The sequence below is a fragment of the Pleurodeles waltl genome, chromosome 3_1 (genome assembly GCF_031143425.1).
Source record: "Pleurodeles waltl isolate 20211129_DDA chromosome 3_1, aPleWal1.hap1.20221129, whole genome shotgun sequence".
In the NCBI taxonomy this organism is placed as follows: domain Eukaryota; kingdom Metazoa; phylum Chordata; class Amphibia; order Caudata; family Salamandridae; genus Pleurodeles; species Pleurodeles waltl.
This window is the reverse complement of record NC_090440.1, coordinates 1,775,343,907-1,775,363,154: the sequence shown is the minus strand read 5'-3', so window position 1 is coordinate 1,775,363,154 and position 19,248 is coordinate 1,775,343,907. Positions and strand designations below refer to the sequence as shown.

The 19,248-nt window shown below is 41.5% G+C and overlaps 1 protein-coding gene across 1 annotated transcript in view; it reads right to left on the bottom strand.

Moving 5' to 3' along the window:
* Positions 1 to 1,183: 1,183 nt before the first annotated feature.
* The window catches only part of CALCRL (calcitonin receptor like receptor), a 286,751-nt gene continuing 268,686 nt past the window's right edge, over positions 1,184 to 19,248 (bottom strand). Inside the window, exons 12-13 of the mRNA XM_069225781.1 lie at positions 10,590 to 10,631; positions 1,184 to 2,225 (exon numbers count right to left, since the gene is read on the bottom strand). Of these exons, the coding sequence (XP_069081882.1) occupies positions 2,010 to 2,225; positions 10,590 to 10,631 (258 nt within the window). The 3' untranslated portion in view covers positions 1,184 to 2,009. The remainder of the gene's footprint in view (positions 2,226 to 10,589; positions 10,632 to 19,248) is intronic.

Genomic DNA, 19,248 nt, shown 5'->3' with positions numbered 1-19,248 from the left:
AAAATGTCTATATTTTGTTTTTGATTGTGATTTTCCTGGGCCTGCCTACCAGTCAGGTAGTAGTAGACTGCATACACAGCTGGTTTTAGATGTAATAGACATCAAGATACCCATATGAGGAGGAATTTAAAAGCTGAAGGGAAGAAAAGGACTGAACACTGCAAACTGATGGTGGATAAAATCTAAGAACTAAGATGATGACCACTCTTGAGAAAAAAGTGTGCAGGGAAAAAAGTAATGCTGAAACAGCAGTGAATGAAAGGTGGATGAGGTATACACCAGATTCATCTCTGTCATAATTTTGAACTGGGTACGTCCCTGTTTTATGTTGTGCTAAGTAAATTCTCTCCGTGACTGCTCTATTCCTCTACATACGTTATATAGTGTCCCAAGATCTCCTTTATGATATTTCAAGGACATCGATCATAAATGACAAAAGAAGTGCTCCTCCAGTGTTTACCGAATGCTGGGGCAAACATTGGACGTAATGTTGTCACTGGCATGCTTAGGCGCCCCAGCAGTCAAGCGGTTAAATGTACATGCATTCGCAACCCCAACTGTACGGGATAAGGAGTGAGTAACAAGGGGGGGTTTTCTGGAACAGATTTGAGGTATAAATAGAGGCTAATTTTAAGTATTCTTTAAAATCAGAGCCTTATGACTAGAAAGGACTCAGAAAATGATGCAGGGCATTTATGAATTATGCATGGGTACTACATACATAAAAAACGTTACCTGCTGCACTGTAAAAAGCAAGGCATAAAATCACCAGATTAATATCATTAACAATATAACAATATAAAATTAAATTGGTGAACAAAAAGGAACAAGCAGTGATGGGGTTATGTCTTATAAAAATATACCGCATGTGCAATTTACACCGCTAACTGTGGCACTTTATTGCCACCAGTGTAGAAGAAATATATATATATATATATAACTATATATATATATATATATATATATATATATACACATACATAGCTTTTATCCTTGTTGGTAGGTTGCATGTAAGCGCACATGGAAAAACTTACGGACTTTAATTAGAGATTAACATCCTACCCTCCGTTCCTTACATTCTGTGCCATTTGCATGACATGTGGCACAAATTTGGGATATTTATACTGAAGGTTCTAAAGTTCAGCCAAGTTACTTTGTGTAAGAAAATACATATTACATGGTTGCAATTTCAGAATAAGTGTTTATGCACACACATATAAGATATGTTTCAAGCACTTTGGTCAGTACCTGTTTAACACTGATAAGCTTTCCTCACCCTTTGTTAATTTATAAGACAAGAATACATATTTTGGTTCTGTTAACTGATGTATGCCACTTGATCTGGCACTGATAGATCACCAAACTATTTAAATCAGAGTTCGCTAAAACAACCCACATTTGGCAAGTACAGAACCCATCACAAACAATGGGCGCCGTTAAATAAAAGTGCTTGGCTGTGTCAATTTGCATTATTTTGTTCAATTTCTTTTCGCAATATTAAAGAGAGTGCCATGGAACACATCTGCAATAATCAGTATGATACTATATTGAACTCCAGTGCAAATTAGCACCAGCCAGGCAATTTGTCACCTAGCACAGTGTTTCTAGAAATCTCAGTGAAGATACTGGTAACGTTAAAGCATTTAATACTCAGTGTGAATAGTTCAAAGTTAGTTTACGCAACCTATTACAAATTTGGAGACTAACAATCACAACTGTGGCTTACACATATACTTTAAATGTTACAATACAATTATATATGATAAAAATAGACTTTTGACATGTGTTAGCACAGACAAATGATATGAACTACAATACATAATAGTGCACACTATAGTGAACACCTACATACACTTAATTATGTAGCTTCATATGAAATGTGTGCCAACTTTGTCTACACAGTAGAAACTGAAGAGGCAAAGTTCATTTAAAATCTTGCACTATATGCAAATAAAGAAGACACACTGTATTATAAAATATACAAAAGTTAGAGGAAACCTACAACTGTATCATGCATATAGTTTATCAGATTTTAGATTTTCCATGTCATGGCAACTTTTACCATTCAACTGTTCATTGTTTGAGTCATGAGTATAGATGTACGTCTGAACCTCACTGATTGATGACACTGTATAGGAGGCAGAGCGTAGACCATCTGAGTGTGCAAAGCTGTTTCCAAATTGAACTTTATACTGGTTCCAGTGTCTCTTCAAAATTGCCTGAACCTACCAAAACCGTAAAACAAAAAAATAAATTAGATATAACTTCTTATATAGAAAAGCAAACTAAATGATTCAACAAGATTCCTTGAGATTTAAGAAGTACTGGAAATCATCTAGGTTTTGACAGGAAATTTAAAACCTGGATTTTTAATGATTAGGCTTTTCACTAATTAGGTCCATCTGTACTTGTCTCTTTAGTGCTAAGAACCCCTGTACCTGCATAACAGTGTTTTATAGAAATAAATAAATGAATAATAATAATGAATACTGTGGTTTGGCATCATTAATCCTCGAAAAGAATCTTTTGAATATGGTATCTTTTATAAAATGTGTGTTCTTCATTACGTGGCTTGGCTCATGTTGAATTTTAGGTGCAAATCTTTTTATTCATGATGACCAAGGCAAAAGACAATACTGCACTCGTAGGTCCTTCATCACTAAGTAACTGGAACACAGGTATTACCACCAAAATACAGCACCCTTACCTATTATTATTATACTATATAAACATCTTGCAATGCATAACGCTACAACCCATTTTCTCAGCTGCCATGAAGAGCAAAGAAGGGAGTAAGGGGAAATTAGAAAAAGAAAAGAGGACCATCATTCAGTCTAGAACCTAGACCTCTTACTCTGCCCACCTTCCTCCCAGAGAGCATTCCTCTGTTGCAAAACCCCACACCTAGTTCCCACCGTAGATTTCAGGAACACTCCTATCGGACTGAGTCATGTATAATATCTCAAAAACAACCACCTAGAATCAAGGTGTAGTCCCTTCAGAAAGCCATGGCTGAGTCAAGTTGCATGAACCTGTATCTCTAATCCTGGTGTTCTTGGTGGTGCCTCAGGTGTCTGATCTGTTGTCAGGGAGAGAATGAGTCTCTCTGACTCACCCTCACTTCCATGTACCCCTCTTAGAGGCACTTCCAGACTTTTAATGGACCAAGCAGAATGCAACCTCCACAGTTTCTCTGTGTCCATCCCACAAGGGCTACTTATATCAATTGCTACCACAAGTCCTCACAGGTCCTCATTCTATAGGGGTGACACTGGTTCATCATCACTACTCTCTCAGCCTGCATTCAGAGAATGCAACCCAAGACATAAGGTCCAGGCGCCAAACAGAGAACTCGAGCCCATGGTCGTGGCACAGCTGTCTGTCCACCTTCAATATTAATTCTGGCATTTTAAGCAACCCTGCTGAAAATGGATGTAATCATCAAGACAATGAGTAGGGAACTACCATAAAAAGTCCCAATTTTCAGCAATATTCAGACGCCAGCTGCCAATGAAACTTAATGAACAGATGTAACACACATGTTCTTTCCCCAGTGGGTTTACTAACTGCATGTTCTATCACTGTTGGGGTAAGTAGTGAAATCAAGGTGCCAAGCCTTCTTCTTTTCACTCACCTATCTATTCTAGTAGAATTTCACAATAGCCACCCTTCAAAGCCCTATCTTTCGAAACTCCCTCAAAGCCACTTCCTATGAAGATGCTGTGTTGTCTATGACCTTTATCAAAGTTCTCTCCGGGAAGTTCTCTTACTTGTACTCACCATTGTCATCACCTTCTTCACTCAAGGCATCTTCCTAGAACTTCTCAAGAGAGGCCAGATCCCCTCACTACTAAAGGAACCAACACTAGACACTGATGTCCTCACAAACTACCCACCTATCACTCACTTATTATTTATCACCAAGATCATTGACAAGGCAGCCTATGCTCAACTCTAATATCACATCAATGCTAACCATTCGCAGTATGAATATGAATTATACTTTCCATCATGCTGAAGCATACAGACCACCACCTTACTCATCGTACATATCCTGAACACAGATGTGTGTACTGATAGTGTTGGACCTCCGAGCTGCCTTAGGCACAGTCAACAATCCCACCCTTAGTCATACCTAAAAGTCTCAAATGAGATTCACTGAAAATATTCTTCACTCATTCTCGAACCTTTCTAACCAACACCAGTTCCCAGGTCCCAAAAGATCCCCACCCCTGCGGAGTTTTCCATGGTTCTATACTGTACTGTCATCTTCAACCTCTACATGGAGTCCTTTGGGGTTCTACTCACTGATAACCACATCAAAATTCCAGAATAAGTTGATCATATACAACTTAACTTAAAAGTCTCTACTCTTTACTTAAAAGGCTCCAGGTATCGAATGCCTCAAACACTGCCACACCTCATCCAGACCTGGTTGTCAGCACTTATTTGAACCTCGAACCCACCAAGACAGAATTCCTGTTATTAGCCAACAAGATCAAGTAATAAACAGTACAAAACTGGCTCTGTGACATAGATCTTGATGGCTTTGAACCCCAACTTTCAATGAATGCCATGTGACTTGGGTTCACTCTAGAAATCAACCTCACTCTAGAAATCAACCTTGTACACAAACAATCCTCTTTTTGGGCCTTCCAAGTGATTGTGAACTGCTTAACCAGTTAATTAGTAGGGCTAGATCATTTGGCAGTGATTTCGAATTTTTATATTTATCCAGCTGTGTCAACCACTAAATAGCATATTAATATGAATCCTAGTACAGTGAGGCTTAATCTCTCGACTACCTCTGCATTAGAGTCACTCTTAGTCACACCTGTTAATATACTGACCTCTATCCCTACAGACAATAATGTCTTTCTTGAAGAAACTTCTCCACAGTTGTCTCTACTATTCCATTAAGAATAAAGATACCTCATAGAACTCGGCCTTCCGCTCCTTAACTTGCAGATGATTTGAGGAGGAAAAGGAGCGACAGTGGACGGCTTAAACTTAAATGGAGACTGTGTTATGCTCCTGTGGATAAGGCACTTTATGCTGGATGCTTGATGGAAAATATAAGAAACTAGTCAGAATGATTGAAATATCTCATTATGGTTTGCAAATATATCAAGCAGCTAATAAGCCCACAGAAACTTTTCTTATCTTATTGACCCTCAGTAATCCAGACTGCAGTCAAAACACAAGTACTCCATCACAACAATGATGCAATGATTTATCCATTTTTTAAAAATAAAATTGAAAATTGAGGCAGTCTTTTAAACTAGATACTCTTTGAGATGCTTCATGAGGCCCCGCCTACGGTGCTAACAGTTTAAAGATAAGGGGGCATATTTACAAGACACTGGGGCATCAGTGCTGATGCACCAGTTTTCTTGCTTCACCCCTGGCCCACTTAACAACACCATAGGTGCACTGTATTTACAATACGGTGCACCTTTGCGCACATTAGGCCAATAGCATCAAAACCTTTGATGCCATTTTGGCGCTTTGCTGCACTAGGATAAAACATGTTTACACTAGTGAAGCAAAGTGCAAAGCGGCCTATTGATTGAAATGAGTGTGTCACTTTAATGTCTGCTTTGAGCAGGCGTTAAAAATGATGCCAAAAATGTTGCAGTGAAATCTGGTAGAATTCACTGCGCCATTTTATCGCGCCTACTAATGCCGGACCGCCCCCATTGCATACGTTATGCCTGACACAGGCATAATTTGCAACATCGGGTCGCAAAGTGGCACACTGCATGCATTGCGCCATTTTGTAAATATGAAGCGGCAAAAATTGCCACCTTGAGCCACTTTAGCGTTAAAAAAGTATGCTAGTGTGGCGCAAGGAGGCTCTAGGGCCTTTTAAATCTGGCCCAAGATGTCATCTATTAGGTCGTGATCTCCAGCATACCACTGCCCAGCAAAATCCCACTGACATCTGACCCTAGCTATTGTTCAGTACTACCAAGATTAAGTTGAGGAAAGTACCTGAAGCACTGAGGCAGGTGTTGGTTTCGTCAAACCATGTGATGGCTAGTTAGCGATGAATTTATTTACTTCCTGCACCTGCTAAGATTTTGGAGGCACATACTATTTGAAACATTTGAAGGTTTAGAACTGTAATTAATTTAGTTTCAGACGAGGGTACAACACTGAACCAATGTTGATTTCTACATTAAAGTCAGAGTTTGTTTAGACTGGTGAGACTGTAATTCTGATCCTGATGGACCTGCCTACAGCTGCTGACACAGTCGTCCACTGTGGAAGTGGGTAACTCAAAATGTAGCAGCCCACAATTGAAAAAGGTAAAACATTCGAGCATATTTCATCATCATCATCCCAAGGCTCTTCACCTGCTCTCAGATGCATGTTTAAATTCTTTATATGCCATATTACAAAGGCTTTGTGCATTAGCAACAATCTGATTTGGCCATTTGCAATTGTCAAAAGGCCTTTTGATATGTGATAATCCGAAGCCGCGATACAGTACAAGGTTATCGAACTGCAGTTTGGGTTTGCTTCTACTTACTGAATCTGTATTTGGAAGGAGCGTACTTAGGGGGTCCCTTCAAAATACAGTTGAAATCCAATTACAAAACATTAATTCTTTTCAGAGTACACAAATGTAGTGGTTCCCCATTCACAATCAGGAATGGGTCCCTAAGGTGTTCCTTCCCCTTTAAGAAACATGGTCTCGGGGATTCACTGCCTACTCTTAAAAATGTTAATTACAATTGACTTTTTTGGCAAAAAAGAAAACACACAGTAGGAAAGAAAGTTTCCTTTATGGAATGCTGTCTTCAGCAGGCCACGATTCCTGTGATGGCTGCAATTTATAATGGGTCACCGTTGGACTTGGCCCTTTCAGCAGGGTCATCCAGAGACTTTTTGCCTTTACTCTCCTGGTTTCTGAACTCGTTTTTGATGGCTTTTAGGACTGTGCACACTTTACAGCTTCTAACCAGTGCTAACATGCTTGTGCTCTCTCCTATACACAAAGTAAAATTAGTTTATACCAAACTGACCTATTCAATGTACCTGTAAGTCCCTAGTAAAGTGGTACTATGTGTACTCAGGGCTTGTAAATTAAATGCTACTAGTGGGACTGTAGCACTGATTCTGCCACCAAACTAAGTAGCAATTTAAGCTCCATGAACATGTCTCAGGCCTGCCATTGAAGCCTGTGAGTGCAGTTTTAAACTGCCATTTCGACCTGGCAAAACAAACCTTTGCCAGGCCCAATCCTTCTTTTTCAACGCACCCTTAGGATAGGCCCTGGACAACCCAGATGGTAGGGTGCAGTATATATTCAAATGTAGGACATGTACGTTTAAGTTTTATACGTCCCGGTTGAGAAAAGCTCTTAAATTAATTTTCACTACTAATTACAATACAATATAATACTGTAAGGCCTACCTCTCCCATAGGATCACAATGGAGTTACCTTATTACATTCAATAAGCTGTATCTTCAAATTGGGAACAGAAAACCACTTCATGTTTGGCATCTTTGGAACTGGAATGACAAATCCTACTATGGTAAAGTTGGAATTTTAGTTACAATTTTGAAAATGCTATTTTCCTGCCTTAGCCACTTGCGCACTTGGGCCCTCATTACAAGTCTGGTGGTCCTAGGACTGCCAGACTTGTAGTGATGGTCGGACCGCCACCAGCTCCGCCACTTTTTCGCTGGCTGACAGCCTGGTGGTGGTGGTGGTGGTGGTGGTGGCGGTCTTAATCTGCAAGCAGCGCTGCCCTTGAGATTATGAGTCCCCTCTCTGCAGGCTTTTACATGGCGGTTGTACTGCCATGTAAAAGCTGGCAAAGACAAGTTGCCGGGGGTCCTATGGGGGCCCCTGCACTGCCCATGCACTTGGCATGGGCATTGCAAGGGCCCCCATGAACAGCCCATCACGGTTTTTACTGTCTGCTTACAGTGAAAAGTGTAACGGGTGCTGTTGCACCTGACGCACCGCAACATTGCCGCTGGCTCGATTACGAGCTGGAATCAATGTTGTGGGCTGTTTCCCGCTGGCCCAGCAGGAAACTCGTAATAGGGCCGCGGGAGGACTGCCACATAGGTGGTAACCTGACCGCAGGAGTTTGGCAGGCGGGTTTTTCCACCCACCAAAATCTTAATCAGGGCCTTGGTGCCTGCAGCCTAATCTTGGATCACATGACTAGGTGTAGCTGGTAGTTGGTCTTTGTGTATTGCTCCCAGACAGTGAGATGAAGGAAAGATAGGTGTTGCCAGGATGGGACAGTGTGAGTTAACAAAGCAGAGGCGCTGTCGCCTACCACACTTGCAAATCACAAAGGCTCTGCCTGAGCACTCACAAAAAAGGGTTGTAACTAGTCTATAGTCTAGTATAGCATAGTCTAGCAACATAATTAAGATACGTACAGTCAATTAATCAGTTAACAGTGCCCAAAAACATAAAAACGGCTTGTTACCAGTTGTGTCTTTTAAAGAAATGGAAATTATTATTTATGTTATTATTATAGAAAGTGGCTTCATATCTACTGTTCTAGCCCCTAGTACGCCTGCAACTGGATGGTGGTAACCTCTGCTTCATGGCCTCAGGGACTAAAAATCAGCCTCACAATTAATGGCATTGATGTGCCACTGCTGGACTCATCCAGGCCCAAGACATATGATCACATCGCACCATCCTGATGGACCTCAGTTGGCTCCAGTTACTGGTCCACACTATCTTCAAAATCAGCTGCATCATTTATAAAGCCATCACGACCAGCACCCCTCCATATCTTGCAGAGTAACTCACCACCTATGGTTGTTTTTGGCTCGCCCACAGCCAGGGCATCATCAGATTGGAGATTTAGAAATGTACAAACAAACAAACAAAAAAATACAGCATGTCTTTTCCACCTATGCACCCAGGTTCTGAAATGACACCTCTGTATCTATGCGGACTACCCCAATACTACTCCAATTTATGAACAAGTTGAAGATGCACCTCTTTAAAGAACACTACATCACAATGCAGTAACAGCATACGGTTTCTTCTAGAGCTAAACTATCTCTCCTATCACTCATTGATTAAATGCTTGCCTTTGACCTTGTATAGTGCTCCAAAGCTTTTTGGCTAGGTTTGCACCATAAAAATACCACATATACCTACATACCAATTGTCTAGGGAAAAGTTGGCCCAAGGTAGCTTGAAAATTGCTAGGCTACCCAATATGCCACATACAAAATGATCTCAACCTGTTTAGGTTTTGACAAGTAAGGTTATGGTTAGCTAATACAACATTAATATGTTCAGTAATAATACCAACTATGCAATTTCAGTAACCTTAAACACTCCTAAATGTCGCCTATTTGATGAGAGACATAGATACTAGGTGATTCCTGAAATTGGGTGCATTTGGTGTTGCAGTGTGTTAGGAATTTAGTGGATGAAGACAATAGGTAATGCCTATCAGCCATCTCAATCAAATATTTGAATCTTTTAAGGCTGCACACAGAGGACTACACAGATGCATCAACCCAAGCAAGTAAAATGTGGGCATAAATTATAGCATAAAACAGCTTTTCTAAAATATTATAGGCATTAGCTGTTTGGATAAATGTCACCCTTTTCTAACAGAGATACAGTTACTAGATTGTCCGCAGATCCGTAGCACAGGAAAGACACATTGACAGTGGAAAAAATAGCCAGTTCTTGGTAAGTATCAAGGAAATAGTCCAGCACTACCTTTTGGACTTTCCCACAGAGTAGATTTCTAGCAAGTTATCGACTGCAGTGGTATGCAATTTTGGGGGGTTTTGGATGTCAGAGAAAGATCCGCCTACTCGTGAGGTGCTGTTTGCAACGTAGCATGCCTAGAATGGTGAGTTATGTCCTTGTGCGGGATCAGGGTGAAGAAAATGACAAAGGGACTTACCTGCCTGGCAGTTGAAATGGATGGACCACTATCTATTCATCTATTGTTGCTATTTGCCCTTAAAACTTCCAATTAATCAACATGTATGCCCTGTAAGAAACTTGCCCTTAATCTTTAACTAGGGTGCACATATAAAAGACATTCATGTAAGAAACATTTTCCAGTTTTCAATAACTGTTTACTGACTACTTTTCATTCCCTTGTCCCATAAGATTTAACCAGCTCAGTGTGCACGTTCCTTGCCGTCCCCTGGTTCCCCCTGCAGCCATCACAAGCCAAGCTTGCTAAATGCCAAATAAAACACTTATGGAAGTTGCGTCACGGGAAGGGAGATAAGCCTAACTCAAAATGTCATCCTTGTTTACATAGGAAACATTCGCTATGAGAAGGACGTTTACCGGTTTTCAGAAGCACCCGCCCACAGCCAGGCACTTTGAAATTGCCATTTTTGGGGAGAAAGTTCAGCCTATCTATTGATAATCTACATTGATTCCTTGTAAAAATAGTGCTCCCTGGATTCACATCAATCAGAAATATGTTAAGCTTAAATTTTTATTGTCTTTTACAGTTCTCTCTCCTCGAGTTCGGCGCAGGGGCTAAAGAGGAAGTTGGATTATATGCCGTCCACTAATAATGCCTTGTTACACAGTAAGATCACAAGTTGAATACTCTTACCTCTCCATTAAAATAGCAAAAGATTGTAGCCACCAAGAGCCCCTGCAGAGAAAAAAACGCAAACATGATTAAGGGATTAGCTTTAACAGCATTTTCAAAGAGTGTCATGTAAAATGAATTAAAGGTGCTCTCAAATTAATAATATGCCGAGAAATATAAAGGAGGTTTTTAAAATAAGATGAGTTTAGGTCACATTACATTTTCTAAGAGAGGAGTGAGGCAATGAAAGGACCATGACCCGCCTTAAAGAGGATTGATTAGCACACAATGTCATTAACCAATGAGGCTTGAAGAAGAGTGTTTCCGCAAGTAGCCACAAGTAGATTAAAGCTATCGGTATGTTTCAGGATAGTATTCCCTGGCAGACAAATGCAGGAACTGAAAGCTTTGCACTCCTGTGCCCCTTTTCAAGCAAAGGTAGCTGTCACTTTCTCAGTCAGTCCCACACCCCTGATATCACTTACAGCTTTTCCTATACCCTGCCTTGACAACAGAGCACAACTCAGAGCAGGGAGGGAAGGGAGTGTGTGGCACCTGTGCACTCCTATGTACCTGTTCCATTGATAGTCCAACACTTCACCACTCAGTTTCTTCACAGGCCTCAAGTCACTCTCTTCCTTTCCTGCCCAACTATCACCACAGCACAGCGTGGCATGAGCAGACCTCTTTACCCTGCATCTGTATGACCTGCAGATCTGTAGGGGCTTGTTACTGCTCCTTTGCTTCCCAACTCATTGCATATCCCACTGTTGCCTCCCATCCCTCTCATCCCAGTACTCGCCCCGTGACTCCTAATGTGACTTATTCATTGCTACACTCCCCAATCCCATGCCCAAACACACAAAAAAATACCCCATCCACTCGCACCACTTCCCCGACAACAATGACACGACTGCCAGGAATAGTCAAGCCATTCCCCCTCAGTCCCACACCCACCAAAACACTTTCTCCTCTCACTCTAAAAATCATCCCATTCACTGCACGTAAGTCAATCATTTCATGCATGCTCTAACACTCACGTGTCCCTCACCCAGTGGAGTCATCACTCACTCTGCCGATTTTCCACTCTCTTTCATCACGCCCCTTCCAGTTTTCTCACATATTCCAGCATGAATGTCTTGATTTACTCTGAAACATCTCTACTCCTAAAGGAAAACCTGCCTCCTTCTAGCTAGCGGATGCATCTTGGAATGGTAAAGCCTACTCACCACAAACACCATCAAAAAGACCAAAAATCCTAAATGCACCCTGCTCAGTAACGTTGGGTTCTGGTCGCTCAGTGGATTAATGGAACCATTTCAGTTATTTGACCTCATGGCCACAGGCTCAAACCACAGCGGGTCCGCTCATCCCTCACATTCTTCCGAGGTTAGTCAGCAGTAAGAGGATCCAAGGTGTGAGAATGAACTGTACAGGTACACATTATGTTATCATGCCAGCAGGCAGGATCGAACACAGACCTAACAGTGAACATAATGCTGCCTGTCTCATCAATAGAGAATCATGACACCTCTCAGACCACAATGCCTCCTTGCCCATTCAGTTGCAGGTAATTCTCACAAAGTATAAATAGAGGCAGAGCGGAAGAGACGTTATTACCATCAAATAAAAAAACAACAGAAATCTCACCAAACCACAACTGAAAGTTAAAGTACTGTACAAGCTGGAAACTCGGCCTAAAACCAGTTCTGAAGAAATCATCCACATACCTTTATGCGTCAGGCTGCCAGTGAATACATCCAAATTCCTGACGCCGATTATCAATTTCATAGTTACTGTGAACATTGACAATCCTCTATTGTTTAGAGTCTTCAACCGGTAGGAAACTTCCCAAAGACTATTGCCTCATTGTGCATGAAACAAGTCAACATTTGGGACAACACCAGTAGGTACAGCACGCCACTTCCTTAGAATAAAGTCAACCTGATCTTTCAACACTACACAGTGATTATCACTATATATTGCACGTCGGCCCCTAGACAGATAACTATTCCTCATAATCACCTACCTCCATAGCTGCAGGTACATTTTAATTGAGGATGTTCATGCCTAGAGGTTTGCTTTTTTTTTTTAAGTCTAAGTACTACCTGCATCACAAACGTCAATGATTTGCATGACAAACGTAATTGAAGCCACTAGAGGTTCCAGGCTGATTTTGAGTGAAAGCAAATCAGGATCAGCTTAATTAAAGTCCCACCCCAAGAAGAAGGATCGAAGGGGAAGATGTATGGAGATGCCAAAGGGACAGCTATGCAACATTCAGACCACACCCTAAAGAAACTCCTTTCATTACTTTAAAAAAAAACTCGTAACAAAAATGTCAGCATTGTCACTTCTGCAGAAGATAGTCTACACTCACTCAACAACATTATCCTACCACCTGGATGCCTAGGACATCATTTAGACACCAGCAGTGTGACCAAGGTTCTGCAAGGGAGGGGAAGAACAGATCGGCACGCACACTGATTAACGACTACCACATTTCGAGCCCACAGCCCTTGTATACATTTACTCTGTGGTTGCCTCAGCCATCTCATAACTACGACTCCATGTCCTCCCTCCTTACCATGGCACATTTGCGCTCCTGCTCTATGACACTTCCCGCTTGCCACAACTGTAACTAATTCCCCTTCAGTCACAACTCCAAACCTAATGTGGGTTCTTGGAATGTACACCGAGATGGGTGTACATTTCCAGGAAAAACATTCAGAATGTCCCTAATGCACTGGCCGTCTTCTTTCACCCTGCCACAGACATTTTCTGGCCTGTCCATGACAGTCAGCCTTAGTTAACACGTCGGACTATTTTGTAGGAGAAGGGACCAGATATGAGGTAATTAATCCCTTTAAATTTGGTGGTTCTAAGTTGGGTAGCTGGTCACATACCATTTCCAACAGCATCAAAACTGCCACATCGTTGTTTCCTAGGGTGGAGCTGACTGCGACTCTGCCTTCAGGAACACTACCCTCCCCACCCTGTTAATGGGTTGGTGGAACAGCTGGAAAGGTGGACGGAATGACTGCCTTTTTTTAGTGAAAATCCTGTTACTGTCCTTGTTACTTAACATCTTCGAGAGCATTCAGAAACAGAGCAAAAGCTCAGAATCATTAAAGAACCGAATCAACATGGAGGCTGTCACCAATTGCATCTGATCTCAAACAAACCAAAGCCGTCTGCAAAACCTAACATACCCATCTTCACTACAAAATTATTGCTTGTTCAATGTATAAAGTAACCCCAACAATTCTACCTTGAACAATAAAATCATTCAACATTTGTGGCAACAATCTACAGAATGCAGCATACATAGAAAGAGGAAAAAATGGGGAGAAATGAAGATATTTCTCCCTCTTGCGTCACTCTTATGCCAACCCTGGAGCCGCATAGGCTTTTGACGCATTCCCAGGTTTACAAAACCTTATAAATATGGGAATGTGTCAAAATCCATGGATGTTGCATGGGAACACCCACGCAACACCCATGGAAATACCTCCATGACGCAAAGTAAGGCAACGCAGTGACTTGTTCTGCGTTGCCTTACTCGATATCTACAAGGCCATGAAAAGCCATGCAGAGTGGCTTTGTGTGGCCTTGTAGATATGGGTCAGTAGCCTGCGCAGGCTGGGCACAGGCTGCTTGTAAATAAGGGCTCTGGTATTCAGAATATTGGGGAAAAACAAATTCCTCTTCTTTAGCTCATTGATAATTCTTTGTGTTATGGTACTCACAGCTCAGTTACAATATCAAAAAAGTCTCTGATGTCATTCTAAAAAAGTGCCTGGTCAACCTTCAACAAAAGTGGGAAAAGTGCAAAGAATGACTGTGTAGCAGCATTGTGAGGATTGGAGGTCAGATGCAATTTCAGTTCATTCAATCATGTGTTGTTAAAAGGTCAGTTAGTACAAAAAATATCTAAGAAAAAAGACCCAAAATAAATTACTTTAAACCAAGGATCTCACCTTGGATAAAGTTGTAGAAATGCCAAGTGTTTTAAATACATCTCAAGACGTAAAACACTGGAATCTAATTCCAAAGATTTTTTTATTATACAGGTGGTGAAAAGAAAACAAAGATCATATCGAAAGTTATAGTAATATGGGTAGATACATAAATGATAACTGTGGGAATGCACTGGCAAGGGACAATGATTGTTTCCGTTGCAGCTTTAAGCGGCATTTAGCAACCCACAAAAGTTGCAAGCTGAGTATCAAATGTGCAGAAAAGGAAAGCAAATGGGCCTTAAGCCTCCGTGTGTATGGGCAGGAGCTTTGGTTCTCATTTTCTTAAGAAATGTTAATGTGGTAATATCTGTGGGAAATGAAGAGTGTCTGAAGGGAGTTCAAGATAACAAAGTTTATTCACAAGTTTGTGGGATAGAGGTGATACACAATACTTATTTTTGTGACATTAAAATCAAGGAGAAAACAATAAGGAGAATTACAGATTCTGGGGCCAGATACACTTTTAATTGCGAATATATGACTTATGTATAAGCAGAAGAAAAACTTAAACATTCCGTAGTTAAATTAATGGTGTACAGAAGAAAACAAATTCAAGTTTTAAGCTGTTATCATGCAGTCATTTTGTTCAAGGGTAAAACCAGTCAATTCAAGTTGTAGGCAACTAAGGATGGTAGATTCACAATCATTCAGGTCAAGTTTGAGTGGGAAATGAGATGAAGAAGTAGAGTGAAATTTTTCCAGCCGTGTTCCTTAACGGTTTGCATTTGTTAAAGAGATTTAAACACAAAATATTTGTGCAAGAAAGTATTGCCCATAAGGTACTTGAAGTTGCACTGTACCTTTATTGTTGCGAGCCAAGTTGAAGATGTAATTGGAAAGGCTATATAAGAAAGGGGGTGGGCATATAACCTATTGAAGTTTTGATTGACTTTTCCCATTAGTTCAAGCAAGTAAAATTCTACAGCTGCAAAATCACATAATTCCAGTGGCCCGTCTATATTCCATTTATGTCTATTCATATGACAAAATGAGAGAATTTGTTGGGTGTGAATATAGATCATAGGCAGAATACTGTAAGCAGAAATATTGTGTGGGCGAATTAGGGTGTGGGGTTTGAGGGATCTCAATCACCCATTTGGTTGACTGGAATCTCTTGCCAAACATACATAGGAAGATGGCAAATCTTAAAAGAGCAACAATATTTTCCACCCTAGATCTTTCTTCTGCATAGCACTAGATAGCATTGCATTAGAATTCTAAACATATAACATCTTTTTGCCACCCTCAAGGTGTTTACCAATTTTGCAGCATGTCTTTTGGCCAAGTATGTGCCTCTGCAGTAGTTCAGAGGGCAAGGTAAAAACTATTGAGGGGAATACCGTGAGTGATATTTTTTTGGTATGAAATCTTGGTATGTGGAAAAGTTTGGATAAAACAGGATCTTGCATTAGAGAAAGCACTATGGGGGTGATTCTGACCCCGGCGGTCAGAGACCGCCGGGGCCAGGGTCGGTGGGAGCACCGCCGACAGGCCGGCGGTGCCCCGAAGGGCATTCTGACCGCGGCGGTTCGGCCGCGGTCAGATGTGGAAAACCGGCGGTCTCCCGCTGGTTTTCCGCTGCCCATGTGAATCCTCCATGGCGGCGGAGCGCGCTCCGCCGCCATGGTGATTCTGACACCCCCTACCGCCCGCCAGGAACAGGATGGCGGTAGGGGGTGCCGCGGGGCCCCTGGGGGCCCCTGCAGTGCCCATGCCAATGGCATGGGCACTGCAGGGGCCCCCGTAAGAGGGCCCCACTTTGTATTTCAGTGTCTGCTATGCAGACACTGAAATACGTGACGGGTGCCACTGCACCCGTCGCACCTTCCCACTCCGCCGGCTCAATTCTGAGCCGGCGTCCTCGTGGGAAGGATGATTTGCCCTGGGCTGGCGGGCGGCCTTTTGGTGGTCGCCCGCCAGCCCAGGGCAAATCCCAAAATACCCTCAGCGGTCTTTCGACCGCGGAGCGGTATTTTGGTGGGGGAAGTCTGGCGGGCGGCCTCTGCCGCCCGCCAGACTTAGAATGACCCCCTATGTGTTTTGAGAGAAAGAGGTTTGACTATCAAGAATGAGAACTGTAAGTTGGGTGCCAGTGGTATAGAATATCATATTTTTATGGAGGTTTCAGACCTAAAGAAGGTTTAGTGAGAGAAATAAAAGAGGCAACTTTGCTCAGATGTAGGGTTGGCTGAATATTATGCCAAGTGTATAGAAAACGTTGCTGATAAAATTAGAAAAATGTGAAAGTCGCTAATGAAGAACATACGGTATGTGCAAAGTTCTGGATGTAGAGAGTATTTTCCACTGTTGAAAAACAACGTATGTGAGGCATCATGTTTGAAACCATTTGGTACTAGATTATCCACCATCATTGTTACTGATGCAATAAATTATGGTGTTGGTTCTGTTCTCAAACCAGTCAGAAATGGCAGAAAAGGATAGTAGTGTATGCCTCAAGAGCATTATGGTTAGCTGAAAATAATTACTGAGTGCTTGAAAAGGAGACTGTTGCCCATTATTGGTGTAATGTTCATTTCACGCAGTATGTGTTGGGTAAAGAGTTTAAGTTTCGCACTGATCACAAACCACTTAAAAACCCCATGACAACAAAGACGGCCTAAAACACGATAGACTATTCTACACATTGCTAAGTGACTGTTTGGCCTTCAAGAATTTGTGTTACAGGTGTGCGTAGTGTGGCAGCTGACTGATTGTCACACCTTTCTCTGTGCTCTGATGAAGTTGAATGGAATGAAGAAGAATGTCTGATAGCAAATGTTCAAGGAGTTATAAAGAACTGCACATCCTGTGAAGAATGGGAAGAAGTGCTCTTGGATGACATGCTGAAGGCTGTTGATCAGGTTGGTCTAAGAAGAAAAATTCAGAAGAAAAAGAGAAACCTTATGGGAATATCAAGTTAGAGTTTTTCTGCCAGGATGGAGTTTTTAGAAGAGGAAACTTGTTAGAACTATAATGGGCTGGCGTGAGAAAATAATGCCTTTGGCCCACAAAAACACATTGAGAGCAAATGATTACTCTTGTTGGCCATGAGTAAAGTTTGTGAAACGGATTGACATTGAAGGTGCAATTGATTTCTTAGAGGAACTATTCATCTGGGTGTCTGTTCCCATAGAGATGTCACCAACAATGATGTACAATTGGTTTAATTGGAAATACAAAAATGTTTTCCTTTCGGAGTGCAAAATACTCTGAGATTTGTCTATTATTTTCAGGTTAACAGATTGGTGGAAAGATGAGACAAAGTTCTTTATGATTATACTTGTTATGTTAATGCAATATGATTGTACTCATAGGTTCCAATTATCTCTAGTACTGTGGTTAAAGATCTAAAATAATATTACATTTTTTTCACTTGCTTCTTTTTTTACTATGTTATATTTTGTTGTGAAGTGACAGGAGCCTGCTAGTCCACAGCATTCCATTATAGAATGTTTACATGCGGGGGAGGTCTGGTATTCTAGACCTGGCAGTTGCTGGCTTGTCCTCTGAGGAGTGAGGTGCTGGAGCACTATATTGTCCAATGAACCCATACCTTGACTGCATTGAGTCTAGAGTGTGCATCGTAATTTCAGAACCTCATTAATTTCAAGCTTACGTGCTTGATTTATGAATCCCTGTTTCTCAAGCAGTCACCTAACCTGGATTCCATGCTGGTGATAGCAAAGGCATGCAAGTATGTAGAAGATAGAATCAATAGCATTTCAATATAATAAAGGTTTGAAAATCTTAGACTTTGTCTCATGTATTCTCCTTGCAGTTCCTCACCCTAGAGATATTGTAGTCATGGGGAGGAGGAAAAGGAGAGTAATCCAGTGACGTAGGCACTAGCCCTAACAAATTTTAAAAAGTGCACTGACTAAGCCATGTGATTTGTGGCTTCATGAATCGCCAGAACCACCATTTTGTATGTATGTCATCTATTTAAATGGCTCTGAATTTTGAAGCAAAAGTAGCCAGCCACAGCCGTGGATCCACAATGCCATTTTGGATCTACAGTTCAGGATCTGGATTTGTGGAGCAAAACAATTGTGGGGGTCATATAAAGAAGCAGAGGGATCATCCAATGACTGTAGGGAGGATGTGGTTAAAGGGAGAGGATCCCAGACAGGTAGATACTGCCCCCTAAAAATGAGAATTGTATGCAGGCTTCAATGTGGACATTGCAGCTTTGACTGCTGCTCCATGAATCCCCGGAGCTTCTATTTTGTATGTATATTCTCCACAAGTGACACTGATCCATGGCACCATTTTGAATTAGCTGTTTGAGCTCCTTGAATGTTAAAACATTTTCTTAAAAACAAGATAAATAACGACCCTTAATGCACTGGGACAATGTATGGTACCGTAGTTGACCAGAACTTTTGAGTCTCAGTGTTGTTTAGGCTATGGCTTCATTAGGAATTGTCTTTTATTTAGTGCTGGGACACTGGTGGATTGAAACTCCGAATATGGCTGGTATCCTCACACCAACCATACGTTACTTCATCTGGAATGGGAAGTTACATACTAATCAGGCTCGCCTCCAGGATTTAGGATCTGGGTGAGCCATGAAGAAATATAGGTAGTCCATAAAGATCGGTGGGGCTGTCCAGATACTCCCAGGTGTCAGAGAACTGGGTCTGTGCATGTTGGGTGGT